Raw genomic sequence first — 20,676 nt, forward strand, 5'->3', positions numbered from 1 at the left:
TCTATCTATCTATCTATATCTCTATATCTCTATATCTCTATATCTCTATCTATCTATATCTCTATATCTATAGATATAGAGATATAGAGATATAGATATATATACTGCCTCTGTGTTAAAATCTGAGGCATCTTGAAAGAGTTCGAGAGCAAATAACAAGCATTAAACTCTCTGTTTAATGGCTTGGAGATTGCTGTTTGCTCCTGAATATTTAAATGTTTCCAGTGAAAACGGAGTTTATATCGGCTAAAACCCTTCCAGAGAAGCTAACCACGCTCTTATTGGTCTGTTTTAGTGGCCTGATGAGACCCAGGCCACAGTTCTGCATCAGTACTGCTGAAATTCAAGTTTGAAGAGAGCAATAAATCAGATAAGAAGCTAAGATTAAGGGAAAAAACTAAAAGGCATCTCATTTAAAAAGAATAAGTGTTTTAATAGGTGTAATACAAATAATGTGCTTAGAAGTTCACATTTGATAATACAGTCGAACTTATCAGGTTCAGGAGTATCAGTTAAACATTGTAGCTCTGATGTTAAACATAACATCAGAGCTACAATGTTATAATTTTAATTATATTTTATAAAGAGGTCAGAGGTTTCCATAAATCGTTGTATTATGAATGTTATATTGGGTCTGTAAGGATTTAATGTGACTGTCTTTTTTTGTCAGAATTTGTGAAATAAAATGATAATTAATTGTGATAAATAATTTTAATTTATTGTTAAAATTTGCCATTTATGAAGATTTTATTTAATGAACACTTGAAAATGTCTTCACCAATGCACCTATCCTTCTGTCGTTCAAAGTGTAGTCAGCATTATCTAAAAGTGATCTAAAACTGACAAACCAGCTCATCGTGTAATGCCACTTGCTGCAAACCTTTTATCTATTTTCTTTGTTTGCAATGGCAGTGCCTGCCAACTTGTATCCCATGCATGTTTACATCCTGGATCTAATTTCATTCTGAATTCAGGTCAACTCCCATGAGGAGGAATGAAAATGAAAGCACATTTTATAAAATATATTTTTTTTATTAGATAAGATATTATACTAGAGTTATGGACTACTTTACATTACTTATTCCAATGTTAAAAGAGATATTTACTTTTATAGAAGCATGTGTATATAGTTTAAAGAAAGTCGACTATAACATCATATTTGTGAACCTATTACCAACCCATTTAAAAATTAAAGTTACCAGTTAAAAAAATCTTCAAAGCCATTGATTGTTTTTGAATGAATTTATGCAAACCTTTGATAAGAGCTTTTAAATCCAATGAGAATGAAATTTTAATGGTTTGCTTCTTGTAATGTAGGGGTGTTGCAGTGGCTTTAGAGTCCTCTGGATTGCCAACGCTCCCCAACAATCTGCGTTCCCAAACTCCAGATAAATCACCCAACTCCACCAACAACAGGAGGGTCAGGGTCAGCAACATTAACACCCATACAGACTTAAAACAGCTCATAAAGTTTCAGTTAACATTTATTTTAACATCTTGTTTGTTTGGGTTTGAATGCAGCCTGACGGAGCAGAAAGCGTCGCCAGTGTTCGCTCCAGTGAGTGTCTGTCTGAAAAGGAGGGGACGGGACATCATCGCACCAACTCAGACACTCCGACCATATCTGTTTCCCGCGCTTCTGTGTCATCGGGTAACAACACTAACCAGTTTGTTTTTTTCCCCACATCCATGGAGCACGACTCCTGCTTGTCATCTCACGGCCCTGAAGGCACATACGCAAACATTTGGATAAGAGACTAACAGTTTCAAGAAGTGTTAGAAGCAGCAGATCACTTCTGAGGTGATGCTAGACTGTCTCGGAGAGAGACAGTCTCCAGCTTGCCATGTTCAGAACCTTACAAAGGATAAAATTAGTCCCTCTGTTGGGAGCAGATGTCACGTCTGCGCAAATTACACCATTAGCTTTGGCTCCTTCATCTCTAACTGTTGCTCTTCTGTTCTTTTTACTATAATCTTGTCTTCTTTATCCCAGCTTCTTACTGGAGTGTGTAAAGGTTTTAAAATGACTTTCATTAGTGCCGTTATTCTTTAACAAGGATCTCCTGTCATGACCACAGATGTCAGGAGATACATGCAGTGTGGAGGATGGTCTTTTATATCCTTATTTCTGATCAAATTTCTTTTGTTTGATTTAATGAGCACAGCAACTGATGAGCAAGGATTTTTGTCCTTCTGCAGGAGTCGTCTGATCTTGGTTCTATTTCAACAGGTGGCAGCTTAGGTCAAAGTTTTTGTTTCTACCCGTCTTTGTCTATACTAAATTTAAAATCTATTTTTGCTCTGAAATGCATTAAGGACTAATTGAGTGGTTTCAAAAAGAAAAGAAAAAAACAACTTCCCTCTTTTGTCCAAGTCATCTGATGGGAAATCCATTTTAATTCAGTGTTTTAAGTACTGAGTTAGAGCCTGGGGGCAATTAGCTTGGCAAAAAAAAAAAAACTACAAGTGAAGGAAACAGCAGCAACCCTGCAAAGATCAGGAAAAATCCCATTTGGCTCAGATGCTCAGTAATTAACATTCAGTTAGTGTGATGTATTGTTTAAGCCCAATCAAAGCTAAACACCATAGAATTTAATGTTAAAGTTGTTATTCAGTTTAACTGGGACTGTCATTCATTTTAAATGTCTCAATGTGTGAGAATGTTTACAGCTTCTAGAGTTTTCATCATCAGTTTCAAGCTTTTAGACATTATTGAACAAATAACGAGGATTTTAATTGATGTGAATCTGATTTATGTGATTGTGCCCTTATACTTAACTGTCCCTTCTTCACTTGTTTCACTATTCAAGTAAAACAAATTAGAATTAAGCAGATAAAAAAAGCAGAAGCTGTCCATGAATAAAAATGCATCCAGGGTGTCTAGAAATATGATCTGACAGCTGATTGACATCATGTCGATCGATTAAAAAAGGCAGCCACATTTGGTTGATTCAAACGGCAGAAACTCTGTGCTAAATTTGTCTTGAATTCATTAATAGATTAAAATATATATATTTTTAAGTCAATTATAGTCATTATAAAAATGTTCACACTAAGAGAGAGTGTCCTCTCTCTTCCCTTTGACTACATCTTCTAGGGATGCTGTTGCAATGTTGCGATGCCACTGGGATGCGCAGAATATCCGCTCAGCTGCTCATGAATGAATTGGTGGGGGTGGGGTGGGTGACGGCAGGGGGGATTGGTCTTGTTGAATTTTTATCAGAAGCTCCATTTTCAACTCAGTGAGTCAGATTAAGTAAATAATACATGTTTTTTTGCATGTTAATAGGGTACAATGTACAATGATCACGTAGGATTGGTCTTAAGTTCTTTTTATCTCAGAGCTTTAGCTATCACCTGTTGCCTGATGTTCCCAGATCTGGGAAATCATCCTTTTGTAATTTTGGGAAGCCTAGTTAGACTTACATTAATACATTTCTTCTCGTTTTGCTGAAAGGCATTGTGGAAGATTTTCGTGAATTTTTTAAAAGACCCGCCCTCTCCACTTTAAAAAATATATGCACCTGCACAACCCTGTACCCACTCCCGGGAGAGAACGCCTATTATATGCATGCAAGAGCATGCATAAGCCAATTTTATAGTCGTGCAAGCTCTGTTTAAAAGTCGCTGTTCTAATAGCTCTTACAAATTTACTGTGTCCGAATGTCCGCCCTAACCCCTAAATTCCTCAATCACTGTATAGAGTGGCGACTATTTAGTGGACTTTATAGCGAACTCAGTTAACCGACCATTTGGACAGATAATCACTGCCTTTTGCTCCCTTTTGGTCACATAACTCCTCCTCCATCACACGGTGCCTGCGCCTTCTTCTTTTATTCTCATACTATTCGTAGACATTTTTTCTCTTACGACCCTCTGCCATTTTCAAGAACAGCAGTGAGAAAGGTGAGCTTCAATAGCTGTCTGAAACCATAGCTCACCACAAATAAAGCCTGAAATCGCGCATGCGCAAAAAAAGACGATCACATAGGATGGCCTTATGAAAAAATATCACCAGAATGATTGACAATTAGGACGACCACTTATTTTGATGATGTACCCGGAAATAAGATATCCTCCTCTATACCTTTAATGTTGGAAATGTGCAAAAGTTAAGCCAGGGGTTAATAGATTTAGAGCATTTATATTGTAATGACACTGTACAGTGCATTATTTATTGGTTTACATTCTAAACTTTTTTTATATATTTTCAAAGGTGCACATTGTGTGACCACTTCTTCTATAGCCTTTTGCTGAATACCACATTTTCCCAATTCTGGGACAATAAATTGATTTTCTATTCTATTTAATGTTTCTATTGTTGCACGTATTCATTTCTTATCCTCTTTGGTTGAACAACCCTCTTCCCACCCCACCCCTTTACTTCGTCATCTGCACCCCTGAACACAGTGTACCCATCCTTTGAATGTGATGGAACTGGAGCAAAGAAATGCAGCAACTAGATACTGTGACTGAAAACTGAAATGTTCTTGTTCATTGGTTCATTCATGATGTCTAAGGTTCATAAAAACTTTCAGGACTTTGTCATTTATTTTATGTTTTAGTGTTAAACTGAAAACTGTTTAAATGAGAGGATAGCAATTTATAAATGTTTTAGACTCGGATAAAACATTTAGTAAAGACTGATGATCAATAATAAAACAAAGCTCTCATCAGTAGATACAATGTTTGATGGAGAGGTTTGTAAAACTTTCCTTTTTCTACTTGAATATTTTCATATTTGATCTACTAAGTTTGGAGTGCTGTCTCTCTTTCTTTATCTCTCTGCACTCTCCCTCCTCCCCCCATGCACCAGATCACAGCCGCTCAGAGATGGACCTGTCAGCTCCAGGATCAGAACACAGCGACGACGCCCTCAGCCTCAGAAGCCGCTCAGTCCCCGGGCTCAATGAAGCGGTGAGCGCTGTCGCTTTTTCTCATCTCTTCTGCTCATTGATCACACTTTTGCAGCAACCTTACCCCAAACAGCAAAAATTCAGATTAATCTCACACTAAAGTAAAAAAAGAAGTAAATATTAAATTGGAACCTGTTTTAAGTCCTGACCTGCAGTGTTACTACGTGTGTTGTGTAACCGCATTAAACTTGGGATGTGTGGGCCGATGAACTTGCTGAAAATTGTCAGCTGTGGGTCTAAATGCTAATTTCACATCAGAGCTCACTTCAAAGAGCATCTAAACAGATGTAGTTTCTGCTTTGTTTTGTCTTCATCTATTTGCGTTTGTGGAGTTCAGAGACACACTTACTGTTTTGTTTTTTTCTTCCTTTACTTACTCTTCCAGTCATGCGCACCAGTTTACTGTAAAAAGCAATGGTTTTATGTTTTAAAAACGTGAAAATCAAATTACTTTGCCTGTTTGATTGAATTTATGAAGGCTGGGGCCGGCAGTGTCCACCCACTCAGCTTGTTGCAGGAACATGAACGGAGCAATGCTCTGATCAGCCCTTCAGATGTCATGCTCATCCGACTGATCTGAATGCTGTCGTTGGCAGGAGTTCTCTGACGATGATGCAGAAGAAGACATAGACGCCCTGATGTCGGCACACAGTCTCAGTAGGGGCGGAGGCCTCAGCAACGCTGCATCAATGGTAACAGCGGATTTAGAGATGACAAATAGGTTCTGGAAGGTCCTACATTCTCTCAAGCTATTCAGACAAGGACTTGTTCTATGTGTACACATGCCCTGAGAGAAGGACATGCTCTCTTTGTGTTGACTGTGCCAACAGTGGATGAGCCATGTCAATTAAACCTCCCACACTCAGGATCCTGCATATGAGCAAACTAACATGACGCAGTTATAGTTTGAGAAGGTGAAGGCTTCCTGCTTTGTGTGTAACATCCATGACGGAGGTCTGCTTCTATCTGGGTTATTAAGATATTCCTGCTGTATTATTTCTACAAAACTTAGATGTTGGTCAGGATTTTAGAATATTTCTGCCACCAATATTTGTTTTGTGAACAGATCCTTGGTGCAAACATGCATGATTAATAATTAGTTTTAACATTTCATAAAAAAACTGTCACTTTGGATATTTAGAATTTACTAGTGGTGCACTATTCGGAACCATTTATATAACGGATTTTTATGTTTTTTTTTTTTTTTTTTTTCTAAGTTAGAAATAAATAAAAAACAACAACATAAAAATCCCCTACATAAATGGTTAGGAATCCTAACTCGGGTGCTTTCTCCCTTCTTGAACACATTGTTTTGCTTCAGTGCCACTTTGACGCAATAATTCATGCCAATGGAGCCTCAATCAAGTAATGAGTGCACATATTTTACAGTACATGAGTACATGGACACACTTCTCAGTAGGCTCACGTTTTTTTGTATAGAATATTTTTTCTTATTGCAAATATGTTAGGTAGTGCTGTAAGACGAACATTAACATCTCTCTTCACTCCTTATCTGCTGTTTATTTGGGCTTTTCTCACTGCTGATTTATCTCTGTGGTTTCATCTTATAATCACCACGGTAACGGTGTGTATATGATGGGGATTTTTGGTGTCACATTCGGGCTCCATCTCTAATGCATCATCAACCTCTGTTTCTTCCCTTTTGCTTTCTTTCCTCTCCTCTTGGTTTGTTGTAAATCCAGTCCTCCACTCCGGGCACAGAAAGGCGGTGGGGGTACCTTAATGTCCCCGACTCGGATGCAGAGACTGTAAGTCTCCTCGTTTAACCTTTCTGCATGATCTTGTTTTCACTGATACATTAAAGATACAGCAGCAAAGCAATGAAGCATAAATGTTGCATGTATCACTCAATAATAAATTAAGTAAAATTAATAAATTGATTTTCCTTCATATATCTGCTTTGCTCACTGGATATTTGTGCTCATTCTTGCTCCCATGTTTTTTTAAACTTCACACATTAAAGGAAAAGTCATCATCACAGTTGGAAGCTGTGGGAAATGAGTGAAACAAACTTCCCAGTATGAAAAACCGGCATGGATTAATTCCTGTTAGGTTCAGATAGTTTTATCTCCTCCAGTTTACCAGCTGTTGGTCTTATTACCTGCTGTGGGCATTGTGGTGAATCTTTTCATTGTGAAATGATGTTTGCAAGTACGTATTGTGCAAGAGAACCAAATTATACTTCCTCTTTTAGCTTTAAATGGGGTTTGAGAACAGCCTCTAAATCTCAGATAATGCAGCTCAGGAAAAATGAGGAAAAACCTGTTAACTTATTGCAAAACGTAAAATAAGTAATTTTAAAATAATTGCAGTAGCTTTAACGTGATTCCATTTTGAATTTCTTTTACTCTTTCTGTAGATATTCTTTTTTTCTTTTACTACTTAGGTTATTCTGGTTAAACAGTGGTATGACAAAGAATTTGCTTTACCTATTTTTTTTTCTTGTTCCTAAATATTAGAGAGAAATATACTCTTATTTTAAAAAATCTGATAAAAAAAAAGGCAAGGCTAACTAATCTAACAATATACCTTGGGTAAAATATTATACAGACTGGCTTGATTTACATCTGGCTTAAAGAAACTAAGCATTTCGTAAAAACAATCATGACATTGACATAATAAAACATGGTAGTGGTAGTGTGATGATCTGGGACTGCTTTGCAGCTTCAGGACCATAACTTAGTGGTTGTTGGCGTTTGTGTCCTGGAGAGGTTCAGACTCTCCCTCTGGGTCCCTGACCTGGACCTTTAACACGAAAATAAGAAGATATGTACATTTAAAAATGAATACCGAAATAATCGTTATTAAAGCCCCAGTTTGTAGAATTTACTGCTATCTTGTGATGCTCTAAATTTATTACAAATTAATAAGAAAGAAGCCCTCTCTGGTGCCTTGGCATTAAGCTTGCCATATCTGCTGCTGAAGCTGCAGAGTGCCATAAATGTCGCAACGTCAACATCCTAAGGGTTTAAGTGTCCTGTCAGGTGATGAGGTACAGAACAATACATAATTCATTTTTTATTGATGCCATTTTCTTGTTTCATATTCATTTTTTACCTGATTTATCAAGGGGGGTTGGCGACATATTGTCTTGACATAATTATTATCTGAGATATGTTTTAGTGTTAGAAAGCTTGCAGCTCTATTGAATAAATCATGAAGAGAAACTGATATTACAGTGGTCTATTCTTTCTGACCAGAGGAAAGACATCAACCCCCATCGCCTTTAATAAATCAGCTGAAAGAAATGATGAAACGCATAGAAAATCTCTCGGAAGAAGCGTATGCTGTTATGACTTATGTGAAGAATAACAGCAACTGTTGCAAAGGAAACTTATTCAGTTTAGGCAAACAAACTCAACGACTCGGCCTGGAGAACAGAGAAGTTGTTGGAATACTCTGCTCTGTTTCTAACATAACACCAAATTTACTGTTATATCGGATAAACTTACCTGTAGAGGGGAAAATCTGCAACCTTAATGTCAGTTTGATGCCCTGTTCTCTTGATAATTGTGTTCTCCTAGTAAAAGCTACACCAATGTAGACTCTCGTGTTCTTCCGATTCTTACTTCTTTTTATTTTCTTGGTTATAACCAATCACCAATACTCTAGCCCAGAAAGAGGAATGAGTATTGGTGGGCCTCTATCTCAACAGAAAACGTGTTTTATACCTCTCCTCTACAAAAGCAGTTTAAATAAATGGTTAAAGGCCAGAACACAGTGATCTGACAGAAAATTGTGTCAGACGAGGTTGTGCTGATTGAAGGTTTGGGGACTGTCACACCTCGCCTATATAGACAGCATATTCTTGACGTCGCAGAATCTTCTAAAATGCTAGCATACGCTGAACTTTCAATGTATTTTTTTCAATTTTGGGCGAATACATGGAGCATTCATAACGAGTACAGAACTTATGTCCAACAACAGCCTAACTTATGCATGACACGCCACAGCGTAATGGGCATTAAATTATGCTTTTGCATTATTTCATGGACATTACTAAGCATCAGGTAAAGCTGCTCCCCTCAGGTGCCCGGAGGCACCTGGACTGCATAAAAAGATGTGCAGTCCAGGTGCTTCCTGTCTGCTAGGAAGTTTGTTGGTCCTGGCTGTGGGAGTGAAAGCAGGGAAGATCTATTACACTCACCAGCATGCTCATAACTTACACAAAAAGTACCCATAACTTATCCAACATATGCCAGCGTTTTTGCCAGATTTTTGTACGTCAGGCATACGCTGGTCTATATCGTCAAGGTCCGACTGAGATAGACCCCAGGTCTATTTTAGTCGGACCACTCAGCAATTTAGCGGAAATTTTATGGGTCTGACAGGAAGACAAATGTCCCACGGCATTTATTGCTGTTTTTTCTTTTCTTTAGACATAGATCTCACTATGATTTTGATATGTATATAAACATTCTCTATCTGGTCTGGTTTGAGATGCTGTATAGACTCGTTAAGTGGGGCCTTGCTTTAAAGAATGCGCCAGTGTTTTTTTTTTGTTTTTTTTTACTTTTCATAATCTGTCCAAGTCAAATGTGGGATATTGTTTTAATCTGTGTATAGCACAGAGACAGAGGGGAAAAGAATCTGTTCACCCGGCCTAGCCGGATCCAAAAAATTGGATCGGAGATTAAAAAGTCGTACGGATCCGGTGTGTTCAACTTTTTCCCCTATCTTCTATCGTAGCCAAACATGGGGACTGAACACAGCATGTTCCACTGGGAGCACCTCCACCTATATAGTAAAAACAACTCAATCTTAGCTATAAACGCTCCCATTTCCTATGTGACTGGTATGAGGATTTTGGAGAATAATGCATTTATAAAAGTAATATTTGATTTTTGCTAATAAAAAGCAAAATTAGTTGCACTTGGTCCTTTTAATGTTATCGTTTTTAGACGTAAATGATGGGATCATTATTTTAGGCATATTTAGATATATTAGGAGCTTTAAATAGAAAACTTTTCAGATTAGATTAGTTAATAAATGGCAATATATTTGGTACTATTTTTGATTCGTTTCACATTATTAGACAGATTTTTTTATTTTTTTTATTTTGCTTTTCCAATAAAAACAAACACACCTCATTTTGTACCATAAGTAATCATTCTATCTCTATTACCCAAAAGCTGAAGTGTTGATGACATGACCCGGACTAGGATGCGTCCTTCAACCACCCCAACGCTCATATTTTGTCTGTTGTCTTGGCCCCACAGAGCAGCTTAAACAGCATGATGAGCATGTACAGTGAGACCGGTGACTACGGAAATGCCAGGGTAAGTGGCGAGATCCTCCTGAACATCAGCTACAGCTACAAAACTGGTGCCCTGAATGTCCTTGTGAAAAAGTGTTACAACTTGGCAACCGGAGATGAGAGGAGGCAGCGCACAGACGCGTAAGATTGCTTGGAGTTGATCTGATCACAACTGAAAACATTTTGAAACTCCAAAAAAATATGCTTTGTTTTTGGCAGATATGTGAAAACTTACCTGCTTCCTGACACATCACGCCAGAGCAAGAGGAAGACAAGCATCAGACCCAACACCGTTAACCCTGTTTTCAATGAGAACCTGAGAGTCAGTTAAAGAAAAACCCCGCTGTTGTTTCTGAATGAAATCTGTCCTATTGCACTGTTGCAAGCTGTTGTTTCCCTGTGTTTCTCAGTACGTGATCAGCCACTCGCAGCTGGAGACCCGAACCCTGCAGGTTTCTGTGTGGCACCATGACCGGTTTGGATACAACAGCTTCCTGGGAGAAGTGGAGCTGACCTTTGATTCCTGGGAGTTTGACTCTCAGATAGAGGAGTGGTACACTTTGCAGCCCAGGGTAGGACACCCTGTTGTCTGTGTTGTTCTTTTAAACCAAACAGTTTCTGGTGCTTTAGTGTATTTTGTGCATCTGTGTGTAGGTAGATAGCTGCAACGACTCCGCGATGCAGTACAAAGGAGAGTTGACTGTCGTGTTGAAGTATATACCTGCAGAAAAGAACCTCATGCTTCCTCTGGACCAGGTTCAAGGTAGGTTTCTAACTGAGCTGATCTCCATGATAAATATCCCAGTTTCTAGTATAACTCTGACTGATATGTTTGACATGTCAGATGCGGATGACAGAAAATCAGTTTAGGAAGTCTTCTGTTCAGAAACACATGAAATACCAAAACATGAGCCTATCATAAAATAGAAACTGCACTTATCACCTTCCACAAATTAAGGAAGTTTAAGATCGTTAGGGGGTTAAACTTTGGCAACAAAGAAATAAGCTGAAACCCCAAAACCTGTTTGTCCTAATCCTTTAGGGAAACATCCTCATAGTCAGACAGACCTAGATAAAGTTATTTGGAAACAATAAAGAGAATACCGGTAATGAACAGGTAATGCTGAGGATTTGCTTCAGTGCAAGTAGCACTAGTGGTGCTTTGCACAGTGGATTAAACTCTGAAGGAAGACTATATCTACATTCTTCATTTTACTTTTAATCAACGGCTAAAAGGTTAAACAAGGTTGGTGTTCCAACAGGACAAGGATCTCAAAGCAACATCAAAGCTGAATTTAAAATAAACAAAGAAGGCTAACATTAAGCATATGGATAGACCCTTATTTGTTAGAAATGTGGTAAATGGTGAATGGCCTGTACTTATATAGCACATCAAAAGATTGAAGGACAGCAAAGAGTTTCACACTACCTTCCGTCAATCATCCCATTTACACACACATTCATAAGTTGATGGTGGTGAGCTACCAGACTACTACAGAATTATACCAGTTTGCAAAGGGAAATCTAACCAACTATGTATAATTTTTACTCAGTGCGGAAAGAAGCAAATTATTTAATATTCATTCACACTTGAGAACGTTTTCTCCTAGAAAAACAAAATGGTAAAACAAAGCAATAAAACCCAACAACTGATTTAGCATCTGTGCCCATGATAAATTCATGCAAACCTTTAACCAGGACTGCAACTTATAAAAGTTTGGGTTTATATTTCTTATTCATTTGAAATAGTTAGCTGTGTTCTGTTTTTTTTTTTTTTTTTAAGTCTGGAAGTTTGTCACTGAACTATTAAAGGAAGGGTGAGAACAGTGTTTGGCAGCACAGCATGAGTTTATAATAATGAGTAACCCACCAGCGAGCCGATCGTTTTTAACAAGCATGGACACAAATTTTTTCCAACCCTGTCTGAGCTATTATTAACCACTCATTTCCACCTGATCCAATAAGTCACTATTAAAAAAGTTGTCTTTACTTGCTCTCCTTTCATCACCAATTATTGCAGAGCCAAAGAAAAACAGCTGAGATTATATTCTCTACTTGGCTGCCTTATCTTTCCTCCTGCCAAGTTCATAATGTAACCATATTTCTAAGTGTGGGAAAATAGATTCATAGATATTAAAGGTAAAACAAAAATCTAAATTTGTCTCTGATTGTATTCACAAAATTACTACTAGATCATTGGATCCAATGGCTAAAATTTTGAAAATATTTCACACCAGTGTGTCATCTTCATGTCTGTTGAGGAAAAGTTAAGTTTTGGTCATTTAAATGCAATGGACAAAACACAACTCAAACTTTTTTTTTATACTTACAGTGCAATGATTGTTTTTTTCTGTTTAGTAGCATTTGCACCTGCACAAACTCCAATCGCTGTCTATAAATAGAAGCTGAAACGTTATGTATTTCCTCCACCTGAGAACATTTTGCACGCAAATTATTTTTGCTCAAGTATAACCTCCACGTCTTTTGGCTTTTGCTCCCCTTAGAATCCCCTTAGAAAAAAAACTATATTTTATCAGGATTAAACTGCCATGTTCCAAAATTGGAGTCATACCATAATACAAATAAATAGTCTAGGATGCCACAGACCAGTGGTGGCTGGTGGAGTTTTCTCCAGGGGGGGCTATAAATTCATAATAGACATATGCTAACAACCAATCAAACGTTAACTAAGTTATCGTGTCAGTATATTTATATGAATGCCAAAAACAAAAAATATTATAAAAAAGTTCATGTGCAGGTCCACGGTTGTATATTGGTTATTTATTCTCCTGGTGCAAAGTATTTATATTGTAAAAATAATTTACAGTACAGAATGTTATTTGTTTCTTACATTTTTTTAAACTCCTTACTATTATGTTATTTTTATATACTTTTCTAAGGTCAACATTTGTGTTACCACTTTTGTTATCTTTCTTTTGCTGTAACACCAGGATTTTCCCCATTGTGGGACAATAAAGAGATTTTCTATTCTATTTTATTCTCTTCTATTCTAGGTTTACTTTTTGTACACAACTCTTGCCCTTCTGAGGTTTTTTGAAGACAAATCTGTGTTTTGCATTGTCCAATATTGTGTCACAAACCTAAAAAAAATATTTGCTAGTTTAATAATGGAGAAGCTATTAGTCAGCTGTATTTTTTTTAAATATATACCAAAAATTAACATTTAGAAAAAATACACTATATTATTTTCCATGTCAATCCCAGATTGTTCATGCTTCTTTGCCTTTTCTAAAAAGTGCTTTAAATCAGTCCTTCCTTTGTTTTTCCATGCTGGGTCAGATCCTGACATTTGAAAAAGGAGGCAGGGAAAGCAGAATAAAGCATTAGCCTCGCTGCATGCAGTTAGCCAAGCCTTGTAGCTAAACCAGGTCCTGGAAAAAGACAGAGTGTACCATCTCCTCTGTCTTTGGACTTTGATTGATTTTGATGTTCGGCTGATCAGGTCCAAACGATTTCATCTCCAGCTTCTCTTGGTAGGCTTGCTTTAAGGCAGGCAGCCCCAACCTCGGTCCTCGAGGTCCGCTGTCCTGCAGGTTTTAGAGGTTTCCTTGCTCCAGCACAGCTCATTTTAATTGAAAGCTGATTAACAGGCTTTTGGTCTAATACAATTATTATAATCAGCTGTGCTGGAGAAAGGCAACCTCTAAAACATGCAGAACAGCGGGCCTCGAGGACCGAGGTTGGGGATGCCTGCTAACGGGATTTCACTCCCGTGACTCGACCTGTCAGCCAGCCACACTATGACTGTGACAACAGCTCCTGTCAGCTCGGGGGGCGCAGCTCCCCTGGTTCCCAAACTCTCCCAGCCTTTTGCATTGCAGAAGAGCTACTGTGCATGTACAGTACAACTTTTATAAAGAGACGATGGCAAAAGATTTTTGTGCCCTAGGGCGGAAATACGTCACCGGTCCAATAATAAAGGAAACAGCTTTTATCGTCATTTAAGTTTAAATATTTATCTTGCGCATGTAATAAATATATTCATATATTTTGAAATACTTAATTTTAATAATGACATTTTTATTTGTCTTTTTATATGTTAATAAAGGTCATCGGGTGGGTGGGGAGGTGCACTTTTGCCCTCTATTGGCCAGCCTCCACTGCCACAGACCATTCATTTTTATAATCAATTATTGTGTTATGCAATGTTTTGGGTCAAGTAGATGCTGTGAGACGCTGTATGGAACTTATTTTAACTATGAATCTGACAATGGCTGCTTCCCCGATAACGTCTGTCAGACCTAAAAAAGTCAACTTTCCAGCTTTTACAATTGGTATTTCATTCTAACATTTAAGATTTTTTTTTACATTTTCTTTACTTTTTCTATCACTTGAAGTTATGTGTATGTAAAGTTCAATATAAAGAACATGCTTCCATTAAAAGTTTTAAGGGTATGTCTTAAAGGCCAAATTATTACCAATAATCAAAGTGAACGCACTTATTCAGATAAAAAGAGTTCCTTCTACTTTACAAAAAAATTACCAAGCCTTAAAATTAATTAAAGAAAAGCTCATTCAGATTGAACAAAAAACTTCTTCAGGTATTGCTTGTTTACCTTAACCTCTAGAATTTCTTTGTAACAAGATCGATTTATCTGATTGGTTTAAACTGCAATGTGTGAGTAAGCTGGGTAAAAACTGGTATATGTCAAACTGAGCAGAACATTTATAAGCAGTTTAACTTGTTAATCCCAAACATCTTCAAATTCAAATCTCTTTTTAAATGTAAAAAGGCTCAGTGGTTATGACACAATCCACCATGCTGTCTGCACTTAATAATGGAGGTATTATTCCATCCTTAACACCACTGGATGCCATCTGCCACAGTCATCCTTTGATTTATTCCTCCAGACAGCCATCACTCCCACAGCTCTGATTAGTATTAAGGTTTAAGGTTGCTCTTGGTCATTCAGAGGCTGAATGTTTTTATATGAACTGACGAGGAATCCAAGAAATTTCTTTTTTATTCTATGTTACAAACCAACTGAGTAATACTTTTCACCATTCTAATTTCTCAGTGGGCTATTAAAGCCTTTGAAATATTTATTTAATTCACACATTGTTTGTGTGAATGCATTTTTAGTTTTGGTCTTTAAGGTGCAGAAGTGTTGAACCCTCTGAGAGTTCTCGAGAACATTTCTGTTTGCGTGTTTTGGTTTATTTACAGCTAATTTTCCAGTTGTCAACACCTACAAGGGGAACTTCCTCTTGCCTTGGTTCAAATCTTTTAAACATACGGCTTTTTACTCCCAACACTTTTAAGCCTGTGAGGTGCTACTCCAAATACATGTGTGCTGACAAATGTTTATTATTCTCTTTCTTTTCTCACCCGTTTACAGTGAAGAAAAGCTTCCTCAAAGGCAAGAAGACGAGCAGTTTTATGCTGCCTAAAGGGGGCATGGTTGAGCTGTTGGTCAAAGGGGCCAAAAATCTGACTGCTGTCAAGTCTGGAGGCACATCGGATCCATTTGTGAAAGGGTGAGATGAGAGTCCCGTCAGAGTTTGGGAAGTTTGAAGGAAAAAAAAATGCTGTTCCATTTACTAATAGGTAAAAAAATTATCATGTATAACGGATGAATATAAAATAATTGACTGTTACTGTCATTAAATGTTGATAATTTATTGTAACATTTAGAAAATCTTGTCAAGGTTTCATTAAGTTATAATTATTAATGATCCTGGCTTTATCAGATTAAAAATCTGGACAATCCTGTCCAAAATCCAATTCAAAGGAAGATGCAAATATTTCTGACTTCTTTATGGTTCTTCTTATTCACTAAGCTTTGCTTGTATGTGACCTTGTTTCTGCATTTCTTAATAGTCAAATTTTATTTATTGTGTTCTTCAATTGTTTTTTTACAGATAATATTTTTGCCCTGTTTATTTTGCATTTTGAGAGTATTTGCATTAAGATTTAATTATTTAGCAGCTCTTCATGCAACACACAGTAGGTTAAGGATAATTTGTAAACTTTTTGTGCTAGGTACCTCCTACCAGACAATAACAAGTCTACCAAGCACAAAACAGCGGTGGAGCGACGCACCGTGAACCCACAGTGGAACCACACCTTCACCTACTGTGGCCTGCAGGATGGAGACCTAGACAACATCTGCCTTGAGCTGACTGTGTGGGACAAAGAGGCTTTGTCCAGCAACGTGTTCCTGGGAGGAGTCAGGCTGGGAGCTGGGTCAGGTAGGGGAACAAAGTAACAGGTTATAAGGAAGGCTTGTAAACTGGTTTGCAAACGTTCTCACACAACTGGAGCTTTTTTATATATTATGACATTATTCACTTAAACATTTGTGGATATATGGGTTTTAGACTGAAGAAAATACCTATATTCAACCCCTTGAGACATCCAGCCACTTGGTTTTTAAGAATATTTTCCAATTCTTTGAAAAATACTGTTTCAATTCTAACAAATAGGTAAGCTTTGGTCTAAAGTATACGCTTGTAGCTCTGTCTGCTTTTTTTTTTTTTTGGGTGAAGGATTAAGCTTAACATAACCTCATCCATTTTAAGATCAGATCAGACTGCTTATTAATGACATACATAGATAAGCATCTTTGTACATTTGGTGTTAAACAATGCTTTTTGCAAGTAATCTAAAAAGGTACATCTGCACAAAGTTCATTGAGTGTTTATTACAGTAAAATGTTCTGAATACCGCTTGTAAATAAAAAAAAAGAAAACTTGTAATTTTCCTTTCACTCCAAATTTCTAAATATATTTGTCTTCATTTAAAATCCTTTTAAGATACATTACGGCTTTTGATGGTGAAGTGACTTAAGTGTGATTAAACTGATTACATTTTATAGGACTGAATACTCTTACAGTAAATGTTAGCGGGCACATATCTTATATATATATATATATATATATATATATATATATATATATATATATATATATATATATTTGACTTTTTGATGATCTAAACTAGGATATTTTCAAACATCACTTTAAAACATCTTAAACTTTGCATAGCTTTATGATAATCATAGCCATTATCAATATTTATATTTTTATATATGCTAATGATGCTAAACCCAACGAGACTAGAACATTCTCAGGAGCCATTTGTTGTATTCTAACAAACTAAAAAAACAAATATTTGTGTTTGTCTCATTTTCTTAAAGGAAAAAGCTATGGGAAAGAGGTGGATTGGATGGACTCCTATGGGGAAGAAAAGGAGGTTTGGCAACGAATGGTTGAAAACCCAGAGGTACCTCAAGAGTGTACTCTGATGCTGCGGTCAAGCATGCGCAAGTGCAACACATGAACCTTAACTGAAGCACAACTGCAAAGGTGGATTACAGGGAGGAAAGCGAAGGAAGTGGTTTGAAGTTATGGGGAGTAAGCTGGAGAGGCAAATCGGTCGAGAAGAAAAGCAAACAGTGACTTTAATGAGACCATCTCCCTCTGTACTTTCCTTCTTGCTCAGATGTCCTCTCCTGCCCCCCACAGCCGGTCATGCCTTACTGACTCACCAACACATCCACCACTTTTCTCCCCAAGCATCTGTCTTGACCAAACACTGCTACCGTTTACTGCTGTTCGTATTTAACTTACTGTAACTTCTAGATAAGCACATGGTGATCCCCGATGTCTCTGTTCTCGTCTCATCTGTGGGCCGTTTCTGCATGTAGTAGCTGCTAATTGAGGCGTTTAAAGTTGTACTAGAGGAGGCATTGGTCAATAATGTATGTGAACATTCCCTTTTTTGGCAACCAAGCCAAGTTGCTTATAAATATAGATATAGATCATTGCCAGAACTGCATAATGAGGGGAAAAGCAGCAAGGCCTTTTGAAAGAGGACACATAATAAAAGATACCCATGTAACAGTGGCATCAAACCATGAACCAGAGAGGGTGACTTTCCCTTTCCCTCTATGACTTCCATCCATTTATTTACCCTTAATGCTAATTAAGAAGTGCTCCATGCTGTAAATAAAGATGTAAACACAGTCAATTAGGAGGGAGTGGTGTAGGGCTTGGAACCCTGAGGTTCTGAGTTCGAGTCCCACTCCCACAGACTGCCACTCTGGGCACCGAGCCCACTCTGATTACTCCCCGGATGCCCCATGATGGCAGCTCACTGCTCCCCAAAGGGGATGGGTTAAATGCAGAGGTAAATTTCTTCAATGTGACATCAATAAAGTTAAATTATTGTTATTGTTGTTGTTAATTAAAATTATCTGCAGGCTGAAATAACTGGACATGAGCCTTTCCTTAAATAGGTTTCTGTGCTTTAGCTGGCTGTTATTTTGTCTCTTTTATACGCTTTATAATTGAATTAATAGTGGTTTAGAAACCACCATGTCTGTAAATACATTGAGGTTGGCTGCTTTTCCCCTCTGGTTTAATGACAATATATCAAATGTGGCACAAACTCTTGTCTGATTAGAACATTTAGACCAGCTTCTTTGTAAATTTACATAACACTGTATCAGTGTGTTCATATGAATTGCATATCAAGGTATAAACACAAAAAAGCTACATAAAGCACTGATGCTGCTATCACTTTACACCTAGAGGAGAAAGTGTGATCTGCAGTGTTCTCAGGAACCCTGAGCCGGGTCTGTGTGTTACAGAGTGAGTCAGCACCGACGTGAGCAGCCATTATCTCAGGGAGGGGGGGCCGATAGTGAGCCACAGATAGTCAGACGGTGACCTTGTCATTGCTGCGATCATTTGTCCTGTGATGACTGCTGAATATAAAACCTTTATGAAATTTGACATCTCATGTAAAATGCCAGTTATATTCTCCGGGTCTCTGTAAATCATCTGCTCTAAACTCCCAGTTAGAGATATGAAGTAATAATACCCATAATTCATGTGCTGACCATTTCGCATGACCAAAAAAGATCATGCAGTTTCTCAATACAGAGGAAACCCTTTCTGTGCCGCATGTACCCTTTCTGTTTTGTCTGGTTTTGACCATTAAAACTCACTCCTCAACCTTATTTTCTCTGAAATGTGCTTCAAGAATATTTTGAAACAAATGCATCTTTCCATAGACTATATAATTGTTTTATTGTTTAATGAGAATATTACTGATATTAAACAATTTCCAATTGATTTCTGCTTGTTTGTTTTGTTATTAGACATATGATTTAAACAAACGGATTTAGACAAAGGTTCAGTAAAAGAAAAACACTTCTTCTAGGCCTAGGCCCTAAGAAATGTGGTGTGAAAAAGTCTTTCTTTAGTTCTAGATATTTTCCTGCTTCCCTGCACACAATGAATACTGGTTAAAAGCATGCATTAGTCATTTAACAAAAAAATGGGATTCATTTTCTCACACCAAGAAGATCATTCAGCTACAACCAGCCTTTGTAGAAAAAGCACACCAACCTTTTTTTTTTTTTTAGCTTAAGTCAAACAAAATCTAGAATATAAAGCTATAGCTGTGCCTGCTCTTAAATAATTGATATCTTTGATATTTGTTTTACCTGAACTTCTAACCTGAACTCATGCATACGTACATTTTCATCCATAAAGCTGTTCTTGGACAGCTTCCGCCTTAGCTATCCTTATACCTTTCCTTTAGTCCAGCTCTCATATTTCATTAAGTACTCTGAATCTATGGACACCTGATTCATTTAGGACAATTTATATTTCTAAAATAACAAGACAAATTTTCTTTTGTGCCTTGCTTTTGTTTTTTCAAACACGTCTTTCTTAAAAATTAATGTCTAAAAATAAAATAGATTACCTGTATAAAATAGTTTACCTGTATAAAAAAAAAAGTAAATAGATTACAATAGAATAAAATGTGGCATTCAAAATCAAAACAAGCCTCCTGATAGAAACTTGTTTTGTTCTGCAAATGCGTTATTGCTTTCTGCTAGTACAAGGTAGGAAAATATATCCACAGCAATGTTCACTCTAGCTCTATTAGTATAAAGTTGAAAGAAAAACTTAATAAAACCTGAACTGAAATCTGCCCAGCATACTGCCCACCTCCAGAGGTCGTCTAATAAATAGAATCCGCCTGTTTTACTCAAGAGTTTTAACACAATATAGATCCAGGTACACTGGGAAGGTCTGTGAGGTTTGTTACAGATCACAAGAGCAGAGGCAGCAACAGGAAGACCAGGGAATAAAGCAGAAAGCTCAAGGGTCAAGTTGGGAAGGAGCTTTTTAAAATATTTAAGTTTTAAAAGGTCTGAACACTCTTCATCTCATCCTATGAAAATGTAAAGTGTACTGCACAACATGGCCATTCGCCTAGAAGACTTTGTTGATTATGTTGGGAGTTTTTTCCCCCCTATTTTTTATGTGCAATCCATGAGCTCCAGGAACTTTATAGAAGAGCGGCAGTACGAGATAAAAATGTAGCATGAAAGAAACTCCTATTAATTTATTCCTTTGAATTTCTGTAGGAGAAATGGTCACTTTATAAACCCACAGGCCAAACTCACTGTGAAACCACTAGTAATTCAATGCTCCATTATC

General features: G+C 37.3%; 1 protein-coding gene across 1 annotated transcript in view; it reads left to right on the forward strand.

The window, feature by feature from the left end:
- sytl5 (synaptotagmin like 5) overlaps positions 1-19,268 on the forward strand; it is a 63,933-nt gene extending 44,665 nt beyond the window's left edge. Inside the window, exons 6-17 of the mRNA XM_015399138.1 lie at positions 1,312-1,426; positions 1,522-1,651; positions 4,817-4,917; positions 5,513-5,608; positions 6,620-6,685; positions 10,157-10,335; positions 10,414-10,516; positions 10,605-10,766; positions 10,849-10,957; positions 15,555-15,693; positions 16,199-16,407; positions 17,355-19,268. Of these exons, the coding sequence (XP_015254624.1) occupies positions 1,312-1,426; positions 1,522-1,651; positions 4,817-4,917; positions 5,513-5,608; positions 6,620-6,685; positions 10,157-10,335; positions 10,414-10,516; positions 10,605-10,766; positions 10,849-10,957; positions 15,555-15,693; positions 16,199-16,407; positions 17,355-17,497 (1,552 nt within the window). The 3' untranslated portion in view covers positions 17,498-19,268. The remainder of the gene's footprint in view (positions 1-1,311; positions 1,427-1,521; positions 1,652-4,816; positions 4,918-5,512; positions 5,609-6,619; positions 6,686-10,156; positions 10,336-10,413; positions 10,517-10,604; positions 10,767-10,848; positions 10,958-15,554; positions 15,694-16,198; positions 16,408-17,354) is intronic.
- Positions 19,269-20,676: the final 1,408 nt, after the last annotated feature.

This window comes from Cyprinodon variegatus, unplaced genomic scaffold (assembly GCF_000732505.1).
Source record: "Cyprinodon variegatus isolate N-32 unplaced genomic scaffold, C_variegatus-1.0 Scaffold991, whole genome shotgun sequence".
In the NCBI taxonomy this organism is placed as follows: domain Eukaryota; kingdom Metazoa; phylum Chordata; class Actinopteri; order Cyprinodontiformes; family Cyprinodontidae; genus Cyprinodon; species Cyprinodon variegatus.